General features: G+C 37.6%; 1 protein-coding gene across 1 annotated transcript; it reads right to left on the bottom strand.

Annotated features, from left to right (window-relative positions):
* Positions 1-3,751: 3,751 nt before the first annotated feature.
* On the bottom strand, positions 3,752-17,187 carry LOC106093849 (high affinity copper uptake protein 1). Its single transcript, XM_013261013.2, has 2 exons — positions 16,807-17,187; positions 3,752-4,475 (listed from the first exon to the last, which is right to left on the bottom strand). Exons 1-2 carry the CDS (start codon positions 16,876-16,878, stop codon positions 4,014-4,016), a joined length of 534 nt encoding a protein of 177 aa, XP_013116467.2. The 5' UTR covers positions 16,879-17,187; the 3' UTR covers positions 3,752-4,013.
* Positions 17,188-21,404: the final 4,217 nt, after the last annotated feature.

Consider the following 21,404-nt stretch of genomic DNA (forward strand, 5'->3'; position numbering starts at 1 on the left):
TAAGAAGTATTTGTGCAAATTTTCAAGCGCCTATTTCTTTACTCCTTTGAAAGTTAGTGTGCTTTCGACAGACGGACGGACATGGCTAAAGCCACCTAGAACGTCAAGATGATCAAGAATGCGTCACAAGCGTCGTCTTCTGCGTCTTCGTCGTCGTGCTATGTGACAATTTAGCAATCAGAACGAGGCCGATTGGGCCGGCTTCAGAGATTACACCAATCGCCGCTTCAGTGAACTGTCACCCCCCTCGAATGTGCTGTGCTAGTTGCCAAGAGGAAATTCGGAGACATCCTTAACGCAGCAGTCGCTCGCTTTATACCAGCCGGTCGAATACGCCAAGTGCGACCCAATTGCCCGGCGCAGGCAGTGGTACTCGCAGGCGAGCGTGATGGATTCGTTGTACGGACCCCACTAACCGGTTTATGCAAGTTGTGGTCTACTGTTAAGTCACTATTGAACCCGGGTAGACGAGATGATAGGATCCCAATCACTTTTGGCGACGTAACCGTGATGCGTCAGGTTGTTAAACCGTCAATTTATTGTGCATCCCAAGGCTGGCAGGGCAAGGAGGAAAGGTATTTGCCGTATCCGTGGTTTCCGAGCTGCTAAACAGCCATTGCAATTTACCGTGGGCGAAGTTACCAATATCACCCGTGGTGCCACATTATCCAAGGCGTTGGGCCCCGACGGAATCTCTACACTGATGCTGAAGAATCTGCATTTACCTGCAGTTGAGTTCTTTACTACTGTCCTCAACCTGTCTTTGAACACTCTTAAAGTTCCCGATGTCTGGAAGATGGGTAGAGTGATTCCGCTACTGAAGCCTGGAAAGGACCCGAGTTTGGGGGAGTCGTATAGACCGATCTTCATTCTCTCACCAGTAGCAAAGAAGGTCCTCAAGTCACTTGCCGGCAGTACTTGGGGTGCAGACAAAGAAACCTTGTTGACCACGTACAAAGCAAGCAGACCGGCCAGTCTGTGCTATGTTATGCAGCGCCGGTGTGGTCTCGTCAGCTCTGTGACACGCAGTGGAATAATATTCAGACCTGTTAGAATTTCGCACTCCGAGCGACGGGCTGTCTCCTCAGTTCTCATGTGGACGAACTGAGAGGCGTAAATACGTGCAGGATCAAGGCTTTTGCTTTTTCATCTGGGTGGCTTCAGAGAGTACGAACGGTTTGCTTTGTGAAATGAATTCATCGGAAGGAAAAGAGGGAAGATGAGGAATCACAATGGGCCTTAATCTGGCCAAAGTGGATGTCTAGACGATAAGGTCTTGGCATTATCCTAACCTAGGCAAGTTGATTTTCCTCATCTAACCAAGTTGATTTCTTCAACTAAAAAGTGGAATGGATGGGTCATTGTTTTTATACCCTACATCCCCACTATGGTACAGGGTATTATAAGTTTGTGCATTTGTTTGCAACGCTAAGAAGAAGAAGAGCTAGACCCATTGATAAGTATACCGATCGACTCAGAATCGCTTTTTGATTAGATTTAGCCATGTCCGTCCGTCCCTCTATACCACTTTTTTGCTCAAAGACGAACGCTATTGATTTTGGTAAAAATCGGTTCAGATTAAGATATAGCTCCCATATATATGTATCGCCCGATTTGCGCTTTAATGGCCGTAGTAAGTACAATTTTCAACCGATCTGCACAAAATTTGGCAAGGATTGTTTTGTTATTGATCTTAACATATCTGCAAGAGTTCATCCAAATAGTTTCAGGCTTTGATATAGCTCCCATATATATGTAGCGCCCGATTTCCACTAAAATGGCCGGAGTAACTAAAATTTGCAAACGTTCTGCACGAAATTTGGCAAGGATTGTTTTTTTACTGACTTTAACATATTTGCAAGATTTCATCAAAATCGGTTCCGATTTAGATATAGCTCTCATATATATGTATCGCCCGATTTCCACCAAAATGGCCGTAGTCACTACAATTTTCAAACGATCTGCACAAAATTTGGCTCGGATTAGTTTGTTACTGATCTCAACCTATCTGCAAGATTTCATCAAAATCGGTTCAGATTTGGATACAGCTCCCATATATATGTATCGCCCGATTTGCACTTGAATGGCTGTAGTAACTACAATTTTCAACCGATCTGCACAAAATTTAACTCGGATTAGTTTGTTACGGATTTCAACCTAACTGCAAGATTTCATCAAAATCGGTTCGGATTTGGATATAGCTCCCTTATATATGTATCGCCCGATTTGTACTGTAATGGCCGTGGTAACTACAATTTTCAACCGATCTGCACAAAATTTGGCACGGATTAGTTTGTTAATGATCTCAACCTATCTGCAAGATTTCATTAAAATCGGTTCAGATTTGGATATAGCTCCTACATATATGTATCGCCCGATATGCACTTAAATGGCTGTAGTAACTACAATTTTCAACCGATCTGCACTTTCAATTTGGCATGGATTGTTTTCTTACTGATTTTAACATATATGCAAGATTTCAAGAAAATCGGTTCAGATTTGGATATAGCTCCCATATATATGTATCGCCCGATTTGCACTTAAATGGCTGTAGTCACTACAATTTTCAAACTAGCTGTTCGAAAAAAGTCGGTTCAGATTAAGAGATAGCTCTCATATACTTATATTTACTGCCCGAATTTATAATTGTAGGGTAGGTCTAGGGTATTATTTGGTCGGCGCGGCCCGGCTTTTGCCTTTCCTTACTAGTTTTTATACCCTCCCCCATAGGATGGGAGTATACTAATTTTGTTATGCTGTTTTTAACTCCCTGAAATATTCGCCTAAGGTCCCATAAAGTGTGTATATTCTTGATTATCATGACAATTTAAGTCAATCTAACCATGTCCGTCCGTCCGTCTGTCTGTCGAAAGCACGATTAAAGCTAGCCACTTGAAATTTTGAACAAATACTTGTTATTAGGGTAGGTCGGTTGGGATTGTAAATGGGCCATATCGGTCCATGTTTTGATATAGTTGCCATATTCTTATCCGATTTGGCTGAAAGTTTGCATGAGGCGTTTCTATATGATTTCCAATAACTGTTCCAAGTATGGTCCAAATCGATCTATAACCTGATATAGCTGTCATATAAACGGATCTGGGGTCATGACTTCTTGAGCCTCCAGAGGGCTCAATTCTTATCCAATTTGGCTAAAATTTTGCAAGGCGTGTTTTGTTATGGCTTTCAACAACTGTGTTAAGTGTGGTTCAAATCGGTCCATAACCTGATATAGCTGTCATATAAACGGATCTTGAATCTTGACTTCTTGAGCCTCTAGAGGGCTCAATTCTTATCCGATTTGGCTAAAATTTTGCAAGGCGTGTTTTGTTATGACTTCCAACAACTGTGCTAAATATGGTTTAAATCGGTCCAGAACCTGATATAGCTACCATATAAACCGATCTGGGATATTGACTGCTTGAGCCTCTAGACGGCTGAATTTTTATTCGATTTGGCTAAAATTTTATACAACGGCTTCTCCCATGACCTTCAACATACATGTCAAATATGGTCTGAATCGGTGTATGGCCTGATACAACTCCCATATAAACCGATCCCCCTATTTTACTTCTTGAGCCCATAAATGGCGCAATCCTTATTCGAATTGGCTGAAATATTCTCTAATATTCAAATCAATTTTGGCATTTTGTTTTTTTCTTTTTTTTCAACATGGTTACGTTAAGTTCCCACACGTCTGATATTACGACGATGGGACACAAAAGAGCATAAGTTTTCCCATCTCTGTGTATATGGTATAAAATCGTTAGAAATTTTAATTGCAGAATTACACACTAAATTACTTAGTCTACATCAATATACAATATGGCACTGCAGAATTCAACTTAAAGGTAAAGCTTAATATCACAATTGGAAATCGTTTTTCCAACATATAAAATCTTTCAAGAATTCTTTAAATGTTTTTAAGTCAGTTACTACTCAAGATGTATTCTCGTTTTTACTAAATACAAAACTTGTAGCAATCACTTCAATGATCCAATGATCCTCATACTTCATTGGCAGCATTCACTCTCGTAGACATCCTGTTTAATCCAACCAAAAACAAAATATCCTATACCCAGACCCAAGACCACGGCCAGGCATAACCAATAGTTAAAAGTCATAAAGACCAACATCAGCAAATAGGATATGACGATTTGTAGTAAATTGCAAAATGTTTGTATCAAATGAGCTTCCGAGAATATGCGTTGCATATAAGTCTTCTCCTGTATGGGCATCATAGCAGTAGTGGAAGGAGCATGGCAAGGGGGCGAAGATCTCTTCGCCTGTAACTCCAGGGCTACACGTTCGGCTTCTTTGCGCACCGTTTGCCTTAGGAAATATTCGCGAACAAATTTAAGAGCCTCATAGATGAAGGCCACCAAAAATATGGCCAAAGCAGAGAAGACGAATTCAACCACAGTACTGGCTACCCAACCATCCCAGAGTATGCGTTCACAATGTCCGGCATGAAACTGTAAGAGAAATTATTAAAAAAAAATTTGAATTTAGAAAATTATAGTAATTGAAAATATTTTGTTTATAACTTTGCTGGAACTATTGGGTTGCCCAAAAAGTAATTGCGGATTTTTTAAAAGAAAGTAAATGCATTTTTAATAAATCTTAAATTAAATATACTTTTTTACACTTTTTTTCTAAAGCAAGCTAAAAGTAACAGCTGATAACTGACAGAAGAAAGAATGCAAATACAGAGTCACAAGCTGTGAAAAAATTTGTCAACGCCGACTATAAAAATCCGCAATTACTTTTTGGGCAACCCAATTAATTACAATTACAAGTAAATTGTTATTGAGCAATTGTTAATAAATAATATCGAGACGACTTTGTTATTACATTATAATCAAATGGATGCGTCATAAGTCATAGAGAAACATTGATCGATAAAGTATTTGTTAATATAAATCGTTGCAAGAAACAAAGCAGATATTAATAGGGCAATGGTCTTCTTTGAAGAGTTTTAATTGCCATTGTCATGTCTGCCCTCTTGTACATCAGGGCAGATAAGGAGAATAAGGAGATAGTAAATGGTACAATGTAATATTACCTTACAGAATGGATAGAGTCCACCAAATCAGAAGAATTGGAGCTAGTTTAATGGCCATGTTGGGTGACATAGTTATTATGAGGCATACCATAACTTCATAAGAAAATTGAGATACATTGAAATCCGTTAAGGCCTGGTTATGCTCTCGTAAATGCAGAATAAATGTATCGTAAATGTAAAGAAGCCAATATGCTTATTACAAATTGTAGCATTTGACATTTCAAATAAACAAATTATAATTTTATCAATATTGTAGTGTGTATATGTGTGAGACAATTGTCTGGCCTTGGTCATGATCATTGTCTGGCTTAGGTAATCTGATTCGCGCATATGGACACCCATCCGCGTTGCCGTGTGAATATACATACGTTGCATATTCACACAGGTGAGCAACCCAACAGCATGGGAACACGCTGGCTAGGCTTAAGCTAGCTTAGAAATATTTTGTTTAAATAAAATTCAATTTAAGAACAACAGCCAATTGAAGTGGTCCTCAATTCTTTCACATGGCGACCGTGAAAATAAAAAAAAAAACCCCTACTCGCCGCCATTTAGAGCACAGTGAAAAAAAAAAACTAAAAACGATTTTTTTAATTATTCAACGGCAAAAACAACACATAGAAAATAAACATAAATGAAATACAAAAAACTCCATAAAAAAAAAAACTGAAAAAAGCAAACAAAAAGAATTAAACAAGAAGAAAACATTAAAACACAACAGCAACACCAAAAAAAAGATGAGAACTGAAGCACAATAAAAAAGAATCTTTTTAAGCAAAATCAAGCAGCAATTATAAAATGAAACACTGCACCAACAACAACAACCATCATTTGTTGCTAAACCAACAATCAGTTAATTGCATCTTTTCCAATCCTTTATTATTACCAACAACAAGTAGCAGCAACAACAATACAAATAGAGGGACCGCATCTACAACTTCCACCACCACCACAACCAGAAACGTAAAGATGTTCCAGCATAAGCTAATTCTAATTGGTAAAAATAGTTTAACTGCTTCCATCGCAAAGAGTTTCGCAGGACAACAACAACAATAACGCATTCAAAAGTTAAGTAAAATCCATATACAAATATACATATATGTATAGATTTTTTTTTTAAGGAGAAAGACTATTTTTGTCTCGAAAAAAAAAGTAAAAATTTTAATTTATGTTATGTACAAAATAAGAAAAGACCATGTTTCAGTTTATGTATTTGTGGACACAGTTTATTTTGTATTTGTATTTGTATTTTATTATGATAAAACCCATACAAAAGACAGTGTCTTATATAAAGCATGGGTTAGTAAATTGATAAATACAATGAGTTCAACAAGTTTTCATTTAAATAGAACAATAATTGGTACAAAATATTTAACAATTGAAGCAAAGCTACTGATACAATATTTAAGTTAAAAAAGGTTTAAACAAAACAAAAAAAAAGAAGAAAAAGAAACTTTAAAGAAAATTTAACAATTTAATCAAAGTTACTAATAAAATAAATTAAAAAAAAATAGTTATAAAAAAAAAACAAAACAAATAATTAATTAAAATGATTATAAATCAAAGATTTGAACTGACGTTCATTACTTATAATTTGAATACTATTGGGAAGATTATTCCAGAGACGTATAGCATTAACAAAGAACTGTTGTTCAGATACACGATATTGATGACGTATTTGTATTACTTGTTTACCTCTTGTAGAGTTAGCAAAACGCAAAACAGAAGCCAGATATGACGGTTCATTGGTATAAATTATCTTGTGGATCATTTGCAACAAGCGTATCTTAAGGAACGAGTTAAAAGAGACACCATATACTTTATTAAGCCTCTTCTTACCGCCTTTGGTTGTTGACGCTGCACAAGTGATTCGTTCAACATATTTAGACTTTAATCGGCGTAATCATTTAAGAGTATAGTAATCATGGGTAGTACGGAATCAAAGATAGAGGATCCCAATGCCAATGTGATTAACGACATTGTTGTAAAGGTAGAAAGTCCTACCAACTACTTCCTAATCATAATTAGTTTATTGGCAACCCAGCTATTGGTAACTCTTTACCAACTGCATAAGAGGGCTCTACGGAAGAATTATATAAGGGCCGCTTCTGTTGCAAACGATCTTGAAAAGGTATAGGAATCAATATGTCAAAAAAAATAACTTAAAAAAAAAAAATCTTGACCAGCCATACTAGCACAAAAAATAAATGAAAATCTTTAAATTTTAGAACTCACATGGACTGGATCGACATAATCGGTGTAGCCAGAATAATCAAAGAGCAGAACTTTGATAGGTCATACAAAAGTCTGAAAGTAGACAGACCGATAGGAAATGAGACATTAGGTCGACACCTCAAAATATTATTTGAAGCCCTGGAAAAAATTCGGACATTTTTAAAAGGGTACTACGATAATCTTACCCCCTCCCACAAAATAGCAGCAGAAGCATATTTTTTGGATGTACGAAATAAACTAGCAAATTTATTGGAATCTAAGGGCATAGAAAATAGATTGTCAGTGAGTTTCCATGACGAGGTCGTTTTCTACATTAAATTAGAGGAAGTTGGCGAAAACATTGATTGTGAATCACTTACCAAACTCTTTGACATTGCAAACGAGGCAGGAAACATGACACAATCGGTTACGGACTTTCTGGGTTTGGCCACAAGGGTCATACCGGATTTTAACGGAAGCTCCGAAAATCTGCAGAGTTTTCTTGATGCACTGGACCTTATAGATTCAGTAAAAGAAACTCATGAACAGATTGCAGTGAGAGTCATTAAGACAAAATTAAAAGGGACGGCGAGAAACCTTATCAGCTCAGAAGGGACCATCAAGGACATAATAATAACATTGAGAAAATCTGTCAAAGGCGAATCAACTGAAGTTATCACAGCAAAAATTTTAAATATTAGACAAGGAAATAAGACGGCAAACTCGTTTGTGAGTGAAATTGAGGAGCTTACGAAAGCACTGTCTAACGCCTACATTTCTGACGGACTACCTGTAGAATTAGCACAGAAGTACTCAACTCAAGTAGCCGTCAAAACGATGTCGAAAAACGCATCCAGCGATAGAGTTCGGCTTATAATGGAGTCTGGGAACTTTAGCACAATGAATGATGCGGTGTCGAAATTTGTATCATCTTGCACCGAGGGCATGTCCACCTTTGATGTAAGATACTACAATTCGAAATGGTATGGACGCGGAAATAGTCGTGGACGGGGTAATGGCCACTATAGAGGACGAGGTCGTTACTATAGAAACAATCGAGGACGTGGCTCCAATAACCACAATTTCGACAGTCGAAACAATAAAGGTAATAGGAACCGCAACGTGCGTATCCTTACCGAAGAAAATAATGATTCGGGAAACCTGAATCTTCCCTTGGGAGAACAATAGTCCAAAATCCAACTATACATCATATAAATCTAAGTCAGAGCATATTTGTGAAGGCAAAAAACAATTTTTCTAATAACATTCTCACATTATTAGTAGATACAGGAGCGGATATATCTTTATTAAAGCAATTTAATAAAGAATATAGTCAATTAATCAAGTCTAATACCACAATAATAAGTGGTATAGGTGAAGGAACAACCAAGTCATTTGGATCAATTGATTTGGATCTCCAAATTGACAAATTCTTAATACCCCATGATTTTCAGGTGGTGGATAGGAATTTCCGTATACCTTGTGATGGTATTCTTGGCATGGATTTCATTAAGAAATACAACTGTATTTTGGATTTCAATGAGCACCATGATTGGTTGATTCTAAGACCTAACAACTTTCATTGTAATATTCAAGTCCCTATTATATTTTCTGACGTTAACCATAACATTTTGTTACCTGCTCGTTCTGAAGTAATTAGAAAAGTACATATAACAACAAACGAAAAAGAGTTTTTAGTGATGAATCAGGAACTTCAACCTGGTGTTTTAGTCGCTAGCTCTATAGTAAATGCTAAAAACACATTTGTTCGAATTTTGAATACAACTTCACAAAATGTTATACTAAACACCAAGAGTATTGCGACTGAGAGTTTGAAAAATTATGACTTGATTGAACAAAAATATCTACAAAATGACAGAAAAGAGGAAATTCTTTCAAGGTTGGAAAAGAATTGTCCCAAAGAGTTTAAGGATCAACTTCACAAATTGTGTTCTGATTACACGGATGTTTTTGGTTTAGAAACAGAACCAATCACAGCTAATAATTTTTATAAACAAAAGATAAAACTCAAGGACTCTGACCCGGTATATATAAAAAACTATAGGATTCCACATACACATAGAGCAGAAATAAACGAACAAGTAAATAAACTTGTGTCTGATGGTATAGTTGAACCGTCCGTATCAGAATTTAATAGCCCACTACTTCTTGTTCCGAAAAAGGCGCTTCCAAATTCTGAACAAAAGCGTTGGCGTTTAGTTGTTGATTATCGCCAAATTAATAAAAAGGTAATAGCAGACAAATTTCCCCTCCCGAGAATCGAAGATATTTTGGATCAACTCGGTCGAGCTAAATATTTTTCATGTTTAGATTTGATGTCTGGCTTTCATCAGATAGAACTGGAGAAAAAATCACGAGACATAACATCATTCTCCACGGACAATGGTTCGTATAGGTTCACTCGATTACCATATGGATTAAAAATTGCTCCGAATTCCTTCCAGCGTATGATGACACTTGCGTTTTCGGGACTAGAACCCACAAAAGCTTTTGTCTACATGGATGACTTGATTGTTATCGGATGTAGTTCGAATCATATGTTAAAGAATTTAAAGAATGTTTTCGAACAATGCCGTAAATATAACCTCAAGCTTCATCCTGACAAGTGTTCATTTTTTCGATGTGAAGTTAATTTTCTTGGTCATTTATGTACGGATAATGGTATTCTACCTGATAAGAGCAAATACGACATAATTGAAAAGTATCCTGTTCCAACCGATAGCGATAGTGCTAGAAGATTTATTGCTTTTTGCAATTATTATCGAAGGTTTGTCAGAAATTTTTCATTCTATTCTCGGCATATAACTCGACTTTGCAAGAAAAATGTAAAATTTGAATGGACATTACAATGCAATGAGGCATTCGAGTACCTCAAGAAACAATTGTTGAAACCTACACTTCTGCAGTACCCGAATTTTGAAAAGCAATTTTGTATTACAACGGATGCAAGCAAATATGCATGTGGAGCTGTGCTCAGCCAAGAGTATAATGGAAAAGAGCTTCCTGTTGCATTTGCATCCAAAACGTTTACAAACGGCGAAAGTAATAAATCAACAACCGAACAAGAGTTAATTGCAATTCATTGGGCAATACAATATTTCCGGCCGTACATTTACGGAACACATTTTTTAGTGAAAACGGATCACAAGCCCTTATCATATTTATTTTCGCTCAAAAATCCAAGTTCCAAGTTGACGAGAATAAGATTGGATTTGGAGGAATATGATTTTACCGTGGAATTTCTCAAGGGAAAACAAAATGTTGTAGCGGATGCTCTTTCCCGCATCACTCTTAATGAGCTAAAAGAGCAATATGAACAGACAGTTGGAGTATATAAAGTCGTGACAAGATCTGAAACTCGTCGAAATAGTCCAAACCACGTTTATGACGACACTCGTGGAAATATTTCAATCGAAGAGCCCAACGTTTATGACGTCATTAATTTTAATGATGTTAAAAAATTCGTAAAATTAAAGTTATCTTTAAACCAGTGTTGCTTAAAACATGGCAAAGTGATTTTAAAACGAATTCATGTTGTGGATTTGTGTGCTAATGGAAATTTTGATTTAGATCAATTTTTCCACAGGCTTAATAGAGAAGCTGGCTCACTGAAAATATCCCAACTTCAGATGGCACCAAGCGAACAAATATTTAAATTTGTTCCACTTGATTTATTCAAGAAAACGGGCAAGAAGATATTAAATAGGGTAAAAGTAGCGCTACTACCTATGGTGACCATTATAAACGGAAATAATGAGAAAGAAAAAAAGACTATTTTGACAAGATACCATGATGATGCCGCTGAAGGAGGTCATGCTGGTATTACACGTACTTACGGGAAGATTAAAAGACACTATTATTGGAAAGGTATGGTTCGGGATATTACCAGATATGTTAAGGCATGCAAGAAATGTCAACTCTCAAAGGTAACCCGACATACCAAAACTCCGATGACATTGACACATACGCCAGCACAGCCCTTTGATATTGTGTTGATTGACACCATTGGACCCTTCCCGAAATCCGAAACAGGCAATGAGTATGCAGTAACACTTATTTGTGATTTCACAAAATACTTAGTTGCTTTGCCAATACCGGACAAAAATTCCAAAACAGTAGCTAAAGCAATCTTTGAGTCTCATATATTGACTTATGGGCCTATGAGAACTATAGTTACTGACATGGGTACTGAATATAAAAACAGTTTGATTGAACACTTGTGCAAATATTTGAAAGTGAAAAACATTACTTCCACAGCCTACCATCATCAAACTCTTGGGACAGTAGAGAGGAACCATCGGACTTTCAACGAATATGTAAGGTCTTACATATCCATTGACAAGGACGATTGGGATGTGTGGTTAAGGTACTTCACGTATTGTTACAATACGACACCTTCAGTTTCTCACGGATATTGCCCCTATGAACTGTTATTCGGCAGGGTTCCGAACAGGTTTCAGGTATTTAATCAAATTAAGGATATTCAACCATTGTATAATCCTGAGGATTACTCCAAGGAAGTAAGATACAGGATGGAAATGGCGTATAAAAGGGCAAGGCAATTGCTAGAAACGGCAAAAATAGAGCGTAAAGAAAGGCATGATAAAGGAAAAATCGAACCAATTTTCAATATAGGTGATACTGTGCTTCTTCGTAATGAAACTGGTCACAAATTAGATAGTAAATATTTAGGCCCTTATAACATAATTGACGTGATGAAAAATGGTAATTACGTTATAAAGGGCAAAAAGACTATTACTGTTCATAGCGATAGATTAAAAATATTTAGAAAATAGATTAGAGACAGGCCTGTTCACCAATTTATTTTCATAGTTTTTTTTTTGGTATTTCTTTTTAAATATATTCAAATTCGTGTACCTTAATTAAGTTAATTTTAGCATTTATTATTAATTTTTTTTTTGTAATTTTGTTAAATGTATATTCTGTCATTTTAAGAAAATTAATCTAACTAACACATAACATTTAATTAAATTGTAGAATTAATAATTATTGTTTTTTTAACTTTAAGATTTTATTAAAAACGTTTATATTTTCCATAAGAAATAATTATCTATTAAGTAATTTTGTACATATTAAAAAATGATTAGCAAGTAATCATTTTTTTGTGAAAAGGGAGATGTAGTGTGTATATGTGTGAGACAATTGTCTGGCCTTGGTCATGATCATTGTCTGGCTTAGGTAATCTGATTCGCGCATATGGACACCCATCCGCGTTGCCGTGTGAATATACATACGTTGCATATTCACACAGGTGAGCAACCCAACAGCATGGGAACACGCTGGCTAGGCTTAAGCTAGCTTAGAAATATTTTGTTTAAATAAAATTCAATTTAAGAACAACAGCCAATTGAAGTGGTCCTCAATTCTTTCACAATATTATGAACAATAAAGACGGGCGACTGACTCCGGAGAACTTTAATGGGGGAGAACACGATCACAATCTTCCCGGATATTGAGGAAGCATTTTACAACGTAGAGTAGGGTCGATAGTCACCACTTTGAACCGCTAGGTGTTAAACTGCCTCAGATGAATCCTCTACGGAGCTGCAGAATTTTACCCTCGATTCGTTCTGAGCCTTGCTTAGCCCCAGCTCTTGTGATTTTCTGCTCTGTTGAAGAGTTTTCTGCAGTCCTTCCTTAAACCAACCAGCTTATCAATATTATGAACAATAAAGACGGGCGACTGACTCCGGAGAACTTTAATGGGGCAACAATATGCATACCTCAAAGGCAAGTAGGAGGAGTACGCGATCACAATCTTCCCGGATATTGAGGAAGCATTTTACAACATAGAGTAGGGTCGATAGTCAGCACTTTGGACCGCTAGGTGTTAAACTGCCTCAGATAAATCCTCTACGGAGCTGCAGAATTTTACCCTCGATTCGTTCTGAGCCTTGCTCAGCCTTATCTCTTGTGATTTTCGCTCTGTTGAAGAGTTTTCTGCCTCAGATGAATCCTCTACGGAGCTGCAGAATTTTACCCTCGATTCGTTCTGAGCCTTGCTTAGCCCCAGCTCTTGTGATTTTCTGCTCTGTTGAAGAGTTTTCTGCAGTCCTTCCTTAAACCAACCAGCTTATCAATATTATGAACAATAAAGACGGGCGACTGACTCCGGAGAACTTTAATGGGGCAACAATATGCATACCTCAAAGGCAAGTAGGAGGAGTACGCGATCACAATCTTCCCGGATATTGAGGAAGCATTTTACAACATAGAGTAGGGTCGATAGTCAGCACTTTGGACCGCTAGGTGTTAAACTGCCTCAGATAAATCCTCTACGGAGCTGCAGAATTTTACCCTCGATTCGTTCTGAGCCTTGCTCAGCCTAAGCTCTTGTGATTTTCCACTCTGTTGAAGAGTTTTCTGCAGTCCTTCCTTAAACCAACCAGCTCTGGGGGTCCATCATGGCGGTCGCTAATTGCCCCTTGGCTTGGTACTAGGACATGCTGAAACAAGCGAATCATTCAGGGCCTTCGTGATCCGCTTGACCTGGCAGGATTATCAACCCGGACTTTGGAGATAGAGTGGTCAGAAAGCGGAGGACAAGAGGAGCGCCTCAGGGAAGTGTTTTCTCGCCAATTCTCTGTAAGCTAGTGATAAACCAATTTTTGTTGGTTGTGAGAGTGATCGCATCAGCGGACGACATCACACTACTGCATATGCGGCCCACGTCGTACTACCAAGCAACTTTTTGTTGACCACAAGCGATATTATGGAAAGTTCACTAAGAAGACTGTCGAGATGGACTAAGACATGAGTTGAGGATGAACCCAGGAAATACAGAGTTGGCCTTCTTCACTTCGCGATATGAGTTATTGGATTTTAGACTCCAGTCTGAACGGGTTCATCCTGCAGTTGTCGAAGTAGACAAAATATCTGAGCCTAGTATTGGTTTATATGGGAGCTATATTAGGTTATAGACCGGTTTGAACCGTATTTGGCACAGTTAAAAAAGTTAGAAAAGATATGAAAGATAGTAATGGAAACGTAAGAAACGTACGTTTAGTACTGTATTTAGTACCATTTTATACTTTCTTTACGGATTGAACTAGAGCTCTGTAATTAAACATGTAGATCCCACTAAGAAATATATGTTAGCTGACTAAGTGATTTTTTAATAAATCATACATTTTGGTATCAAAAAGTACGAAATAGCTTACAGTAAACGGAGAAGGGTAAAATTAAAACATTTGATCGCTGTCTTGACAAATATACGTTAAGTTATACCAAATATGAAATATTGAAATCGTACCATAAGTGGAATAAAAAGTACTTAAGTGCTGCAATTGGTATTGTTTAGTACTTGCTTTATAGATTGAGCTTCAGATCTGAAATTTGTGATACAGGCACTTCTTGGCAGTATGTACCGGACGACTAGAAGATTTTGTTGATATTCGTACATTTTGGTACTAAAACATAAAACATATGACACCTTCTTTACAGATTGAGCTACAGCTCTGAAACTAGAAATACAATTACATCTAGGCACTATGTACTGAGCGACTAGAGGATTCTTTATACTATGCTAAGTATGGTTCAAATCGGTTCATAACCTGATATAACTGCCATATAAACCGATCATGAATCTTGAGTTCTTGAGCCCATAGAGGGCGCAGTTCTCATCCGATTTGGCTGACATCATGCATGAGGTGTTTTGGTATCACTTTCAACAACTGTGTTAAGTATGACGCAAATCGGTACATAACCTAATATAGCTGCCATATTAACCGATCTGGGATATTGACTTCTTGAGCCTCTAGAGGGCGAAATTCTAATCCGATTTGCCAGAAATTTTGTACAATGACTTCTCCCATGCGTGCTCATTATGGTCTGAATCGATCTATAGCTTGATACAGCTCCCATATAAACCGATCTCCCGATTTTGCGTCTTGTGCCCCTACAAGGCTCATTCTTATCGGAATGCACCAAAACTATACACAATGAGTTCTACAATGTTCAGCATTCAATTCATTTATGGTCCGTATAGGACTATAATTTGATATAGCTCGAATAGCATAACAGTTCTTATTCATTATTCTTTGTATGCCTAAAAAGAGATGCCGCGCAAAGAACTCGATGAACGCGATCCATGGTGGGCGGTATATAAGATTCGGCTCGGACGAACTTAGCACGCTCTTACTTGTTTGATATTCGTTCATTTTTATACTAAAACGTACAAAGTGGTGTTTTATTTACAGACTGATACTGACGCAGCGATACAGTTACACCTTGATATTGGGTGTACCATCCGGGGCAGCGAAGCGACCGGGCATATGCTAGTATATTCACAATTTAGAGATTATATTTTGACATAGCAATTTTCTCAAATATTTTGAATTTTATTATTTTTGAAAAAATAAAAAGCCTCTACAACAAAAAAAAAAATAATTTTCTTAATATTTTATAACCATTTTGCAAAGAAAGCTGGATTTTATGATTTTGACATAAAATAGAAGCTGCTGCCAAAAAAGTAGGATTATTGCCATAAATCTATTTTTTTTTTATCGAAACCATCACATCTCACTCCCAAGAATTTTGAGAAATGTTTTCTTTTGATTTTGGAATAAAAGAAATTGCCGACTTTTGACAAGCCAATTCTCCCCCAAAATGGTTTCAGTCGTCTACTTTACGCCAATCCAAATTTCATTATGATACCTTTTTCCTAACTCAAGCTAGATTTTTTCTAAGGCAGCTCTATTCTTGAGCCGTTGCCGCTGTCTAGCGTTCGAAGTCATTAATACAACTTCCAAAAGATTTTTGCACTTTGTTGCCAATCAGTGTAAAATTCAGCTCTTACTTTATGACAAAATGTCACCGCGGATGTGTCAGTTCCCGCACCCAACTGCTACCACAATAAAAATAAAATAAGGTATCTTTACCAATTTCACAGTAACAGGAATTTTGATAATTTTCGATTTTGAAAAATGTGGGGTGGGCCCCCCAAAATAAAATGCTGGCTATGTCCCTGTCGTCTTTAATGTTTAATTCCCGATGGATCACTTGCATATAATGAAAGACTTGCGTCTATTGTTAAAAGAACATTTGGCAAAAATTAATGGATTCACTTGGAGTACTCTGTCAACAGAGACCGACTTTTAATACAATAGAGCGACAAAATATAGATACTCTTATTCAGTTTATAACTCTGATAGAATTCTCTGTTTACATCCAATAAAAGAGATTCGTTTATAAAAGAGAATAAAAGAGAACTATGAATGAGTTAACAATAGACGAGATCAGCAGCAGCAGCAACAACAATAACAAACACATTAGCACTAGGCAAATTTGGGAACGAAATTCAAACCACATTTTGAAGATACTCAATCTCTTGTTTGCCCTAATAGTGTCTCAAATTTCCACATACACATAATTTAATTGAAATGTTATTGTTATTGTTATTAATGGTGGGTAATTATATAAGAATATTTTTTATGAAAAAATTTCCCCCAAAAACTAAGGTTTGTTCTACTCTCTAAGATACTTACAACCATAATCATGGGACAAGAAACTTTTCCATCTCCTCCTCCTCCTGAGCCATGGTCGTGATCATGATCCATAATATGTATATGTGTTGTAAGTGTAACTGTAGACAAACTGGTGGGTGCTAGATGGACCCCAAATATGTAGGTAATTAGTAAATAAAGTCACTGTGGACCACAAATGCCGCCGTCGCTTTGACAAATTGAGGTGAAATTAACTGGAGCAGACGAGTGAGCCGTAGCAATGAGCACAGCTAACAACAACAATAAAGCAATGTCAGCAGTAGTAGTAGCAGCCGCAGCAGGCGAAGAAACAGTAACAGCAAAAACAGTAACACTTGTTGCAAGTGAAAGCTAATCGAATACTGATTCTCGTCGTTGAATTGTTGAGGTCTTTTTAAAGCGTTTACTATGTTCCGATGTTACTCTGCGGTTTGTTGTCTTCGTTTGCCTGCCCAACGCCCCGATTGCCCGTATGCTTGCCTGCCCACCCGCCAGACAATCAATCTACCTGCAATTGGAATTGCTATAGCCTCTCCATATGAAAAACCGAGCAACGCGATCAAACACGAAATTTAATAAACAAACAACAATTTAATCCACAACACAAAAGAAAGATAAGAACATTTAAGCAAAAGCATAGCCATAGAGCAAAGTGAGTCAATCGAGTACACTGCTGAACCTTAACGGGAAAGAGAGTTGGCATTGTTTTTTAAGAACACCAAAAAAGAGAGAGAGCGCTGGAAATAGAAAATACACTCACTCAATTATAAGTGAGAGAGAGAGCTCTCTTATCATTTAAATGATATCTTAACCTATTGTAAGGTTTATGGAAAGCGCTCAATTAGTTGACACATACAAATACATGCATGCATACAGGTAGTTGCCGATCGATTGATTGCCAATCGGCTGGGTAAAAGAAATTGAAACAGGTACTAAGTAGGTTATGCAGTTATGTAAACGGAGATTTGTTAAAGAATCCTAACATAGGTGCTTTTGGTTAGAATTTATGTCAGGAATGTTCATGAAAATCGGAGATGACAAATAAATAAGGAAGAAAATGCAGTAACGTTCCCCTTAAAATCATTGTTAAGCCGAAAATGCTTTACAAAGTTATTGAAGATTATCTTTTATTAAATTTAAATAAGAATTTTCATTCACTTTCATTCTGGGTTCATGAAATGCTTGGCAAATATTGTAATGGGCTGTGTAGGAAATTACTTAACAAAAATTGTTTTTAAACCCATATTCAAAGTAAAATTAAGCAAAAACCTGAAATGTTGTTGCCAGCTAGATAGGTAGCTAGATATGGTCAGGTACTGAAAATGATGCACTAATAAGATAAGAAATATGATGTATTTACATACCATAAAAGAGATGTAAATTAGCAATGTTATTATTTCAGGTCGAAATAAATTTGTTTTTGAAGAAAAACATCTACAAACAATTTGATATTAAATTCTCTCACCGCGTCATTCTAAAGAAAACCACATTTACTTCACTGAGGTAATAAATCAGAATACAAAAATAAATTGTTACAAAACAACATTTTATAAGAATTGTGATGCCTTTAGTAAATAGCAAGCAGAAAAAAACTAAACATAGGTCCAGAATCGAAACCTATAGAGCAAAAGTCAATAACTTTGATGAAAACAAACTCGAGGTCATAGTTTTTAGAAATTTATATAATAAAACCAGTAAGGAAAGGCAAAAGTCAGGCGGAGCCGACTATATAATACCCTACACCACCGAGTCTACGTAATATTTTCAATATATAGCACTTATATCCAAATCTAGTCAGACTTTAATTTAGCATACCTTTTGAAATATCGAATAGAACCTTGTATCATTTCCTACGATGGTACGAAAATTGTGGCTTCTACAGCCTTAAAAGTTGAAATTGGAGATTTATCTAAATCCGATTCGACTTTGATGAAATTTTACTGGGTACTGGGATGTCAAACAAAACATGAAAAATTTTTTAGAGATCGGATCACATTAAGAGAAAGAGATCGCATAAAAGATATATACGGGAACTTTACCGACGTCCAATAAAACATCTGCTGCAAAATATTGTAAGGATGGTACCAAAATGGTGGCTACTACAGCTTTAAAGGGGCATATCGGATGAAAGATATATATGGGAGCTATATATAAATCTGAACCGATTTAGATGAATTTTGAACACGTATTAAGACGTCACACGAAACATCTCATGCGAAATTTGGTAAAGATTGGACCAAAATTGTGCCTTCTACAGCCTTAAAGGGCCATATCGAATGAAATATATATATATGGAAGCTATATATAAATCTGAACCGATTTAGATGAATTTTGAACACGTATTAAGACGTCACACAAAACATCTCATGCTAAATTTGGTAAAGATCGGACCAAAATTGTGCCTTCTACAGCCTTAAAAGACCATATCGGATGAAAGATACATATGGAAGCTATATATAAATCAGATCCGATTCTGATGAAATTTTGCACACATATTGGGACGTCACAAAAAGCACTTCGTGCCAAATTTGGTAAAGATCGAAGCAAAATTGTGCCTTCTACATGCTTTAATAGGTCAAATCGGATGAAAGTTATATAAGGGAGCTATATCCAAATCTGAACCGATTTAAATGAAATTTTGAACACTTATTAAGACGTCACACGAAACATTTCATGGTAAATTTGGTAAAGATCGGACTAAAACTGTGGCTCCTACAGCTTTAAAATGGCATATCGGATGAAAGATATACATGGGAGGACGTAAAAAAAAAACTTCGTGCTTAATTTTGTAAGGATTGCATCAAAATTGTGGCTTCTACAGCATTAAAAGGGCACATCGGATGAAAAATATATATGGGAGCTATATCTAAATCTGGACCGATTTTTTTCAAAATCAATAGCGTTCGTCCTTGGACCAAAACAAGAGACTAACACAAAATTTTGTAAAAATCGGACAACAAATGCGACCTGTACCTTGATTACAAGAAAACATGGACAGGCAGACAGACGGACATAGCTAAATCGAATCATGAAGTGATTCTAAGCCGGTCCGTATACTTATCGATGGGTCTAGCTCTTCTACTTCTTAGCGTTGGTGTAGGGTATAAAAATTATTGTGTTAGACGTTTTACTGCCAAACCCATGGCAGCCGGTTGTACGCACCGTATTTACCCGATGGATCCCTTCATCGGCAAGGGCTGCCGCCTCAGTGTACGTGTTTGTCTTTTTTCGTCATGGGAGAGGCACATACCGGAGTGCCTTCTCCGCATCCTTCTGGTATGGTTCTGCCGGGATTGAAAAGAACCCCGCACCCTGATTCTGTTCGGTTTGCCAGAACCGCCTCCATCAACGGTCGGTGGCTGTGAGGAGTGGGTACATTTCCGATCTTGCACTGGCCTCACTTCACTACGGGAGTATAGTCATACTGACTATGTTGACAGGTGCTGTGCGAACATAGCCAGCAGTGCGTCAAAAGCGTCGTCGTCGTCGCCTTCTGCGCCCTCGTCGTCGGACTATGTGACCCCCCGGCCTCTCTCCGACGTTTATCAATCCCAAGAAGGCCTATTGGGCTGGCTTCAGAGAGTACACCAATCGCCGCTTCAGTGAACTGCCACCCCCCTCGGATGTGCTAGTGGCCGAGAGGAAATTTCCAGACATCATTAACACAGCAGCCGCTCTCTTTATACCAGCCGGTAGAATACTCCAAATGCGGCCCAATTTCCCGACGCAGGCCGTGGTACTCGCAGACGAGCGTGATGTGATTCGTTGTACGGACCCCACAAACCCCAGAATCAGCGAGCTGAATCTGGAAATAAACAGCATAGTCGACGAAAATAGGCGGATTTTGTAGCTGGAGCAATGTAACGTAGGCTTCGGTTTAGGCAAACTGTGGTCCACTGTTAAGTCATTCTCGAACCCCGGTAGACGGGATGACAGGACCTCAGTCACTTTTGGTGAAGTAACCGTGACTGATCCGAAGAGATGCGACAGGTTGTTCAACCGTTAATTTATTGTACATCCCGAGAGTGATAGGGCAAGAAGGAGAGCCCTTCGTCGTATCTATGGTTTCCGAGCCGAAGGACAGCCATCACAATTTACCGTGGGCGAAGTTACGAATATCATCCATGGCGCCAAATCGTCTAAGGCGTTGGGCACCGACGGAATCTCTACATTGATATTGAAGAATATGGATTTATCTAGAGTTGAATACCTTACTACTGTCCTTAACCAGTCTTTAAACACTCTTATAGTTCCCGATGTCTAAAAAATGGGCAGAGAGGTCCCGCTACTGAAGCCTGGAAAGTACCCGAATTTGGGTGAGTCGTACATACCGATCTTCCTTCTCTCACCAGTAGCAAAGACGCTTGAGGCATTACTCCTCTCGAGCCTTGTACGAGAATTTCCATTCGCCGAGCATCAACATGAATTTCGAAGATTGCATAGGGAGCCCACCGTAGCGCAGGGGTTATCATGTCCGTCTATGACGCTGAACGCCTGGGTTCGATTCCTGGCGAGACCACCAGAAAAAAATTTTCAGCGATGGTTTGAGCTGACTGTGATGGTCGATGGAGAAATGATTACGACCATCAAGTGTCCCAAAA

The sequence above is a fragment of the Stomoxys calcitrans genome, chromosome 2, assembly GCF_963082655.1.
Source record: "Stomoxys calcitrans chromosome 2, idStoCalc2.1, whole genome shotgun sequence".
NCBI lineage: Eukaryota > Metazoa > Arthropoda > Insecta > Diptera > Muscidae > Stomoxys > Stomoxys calcitrans.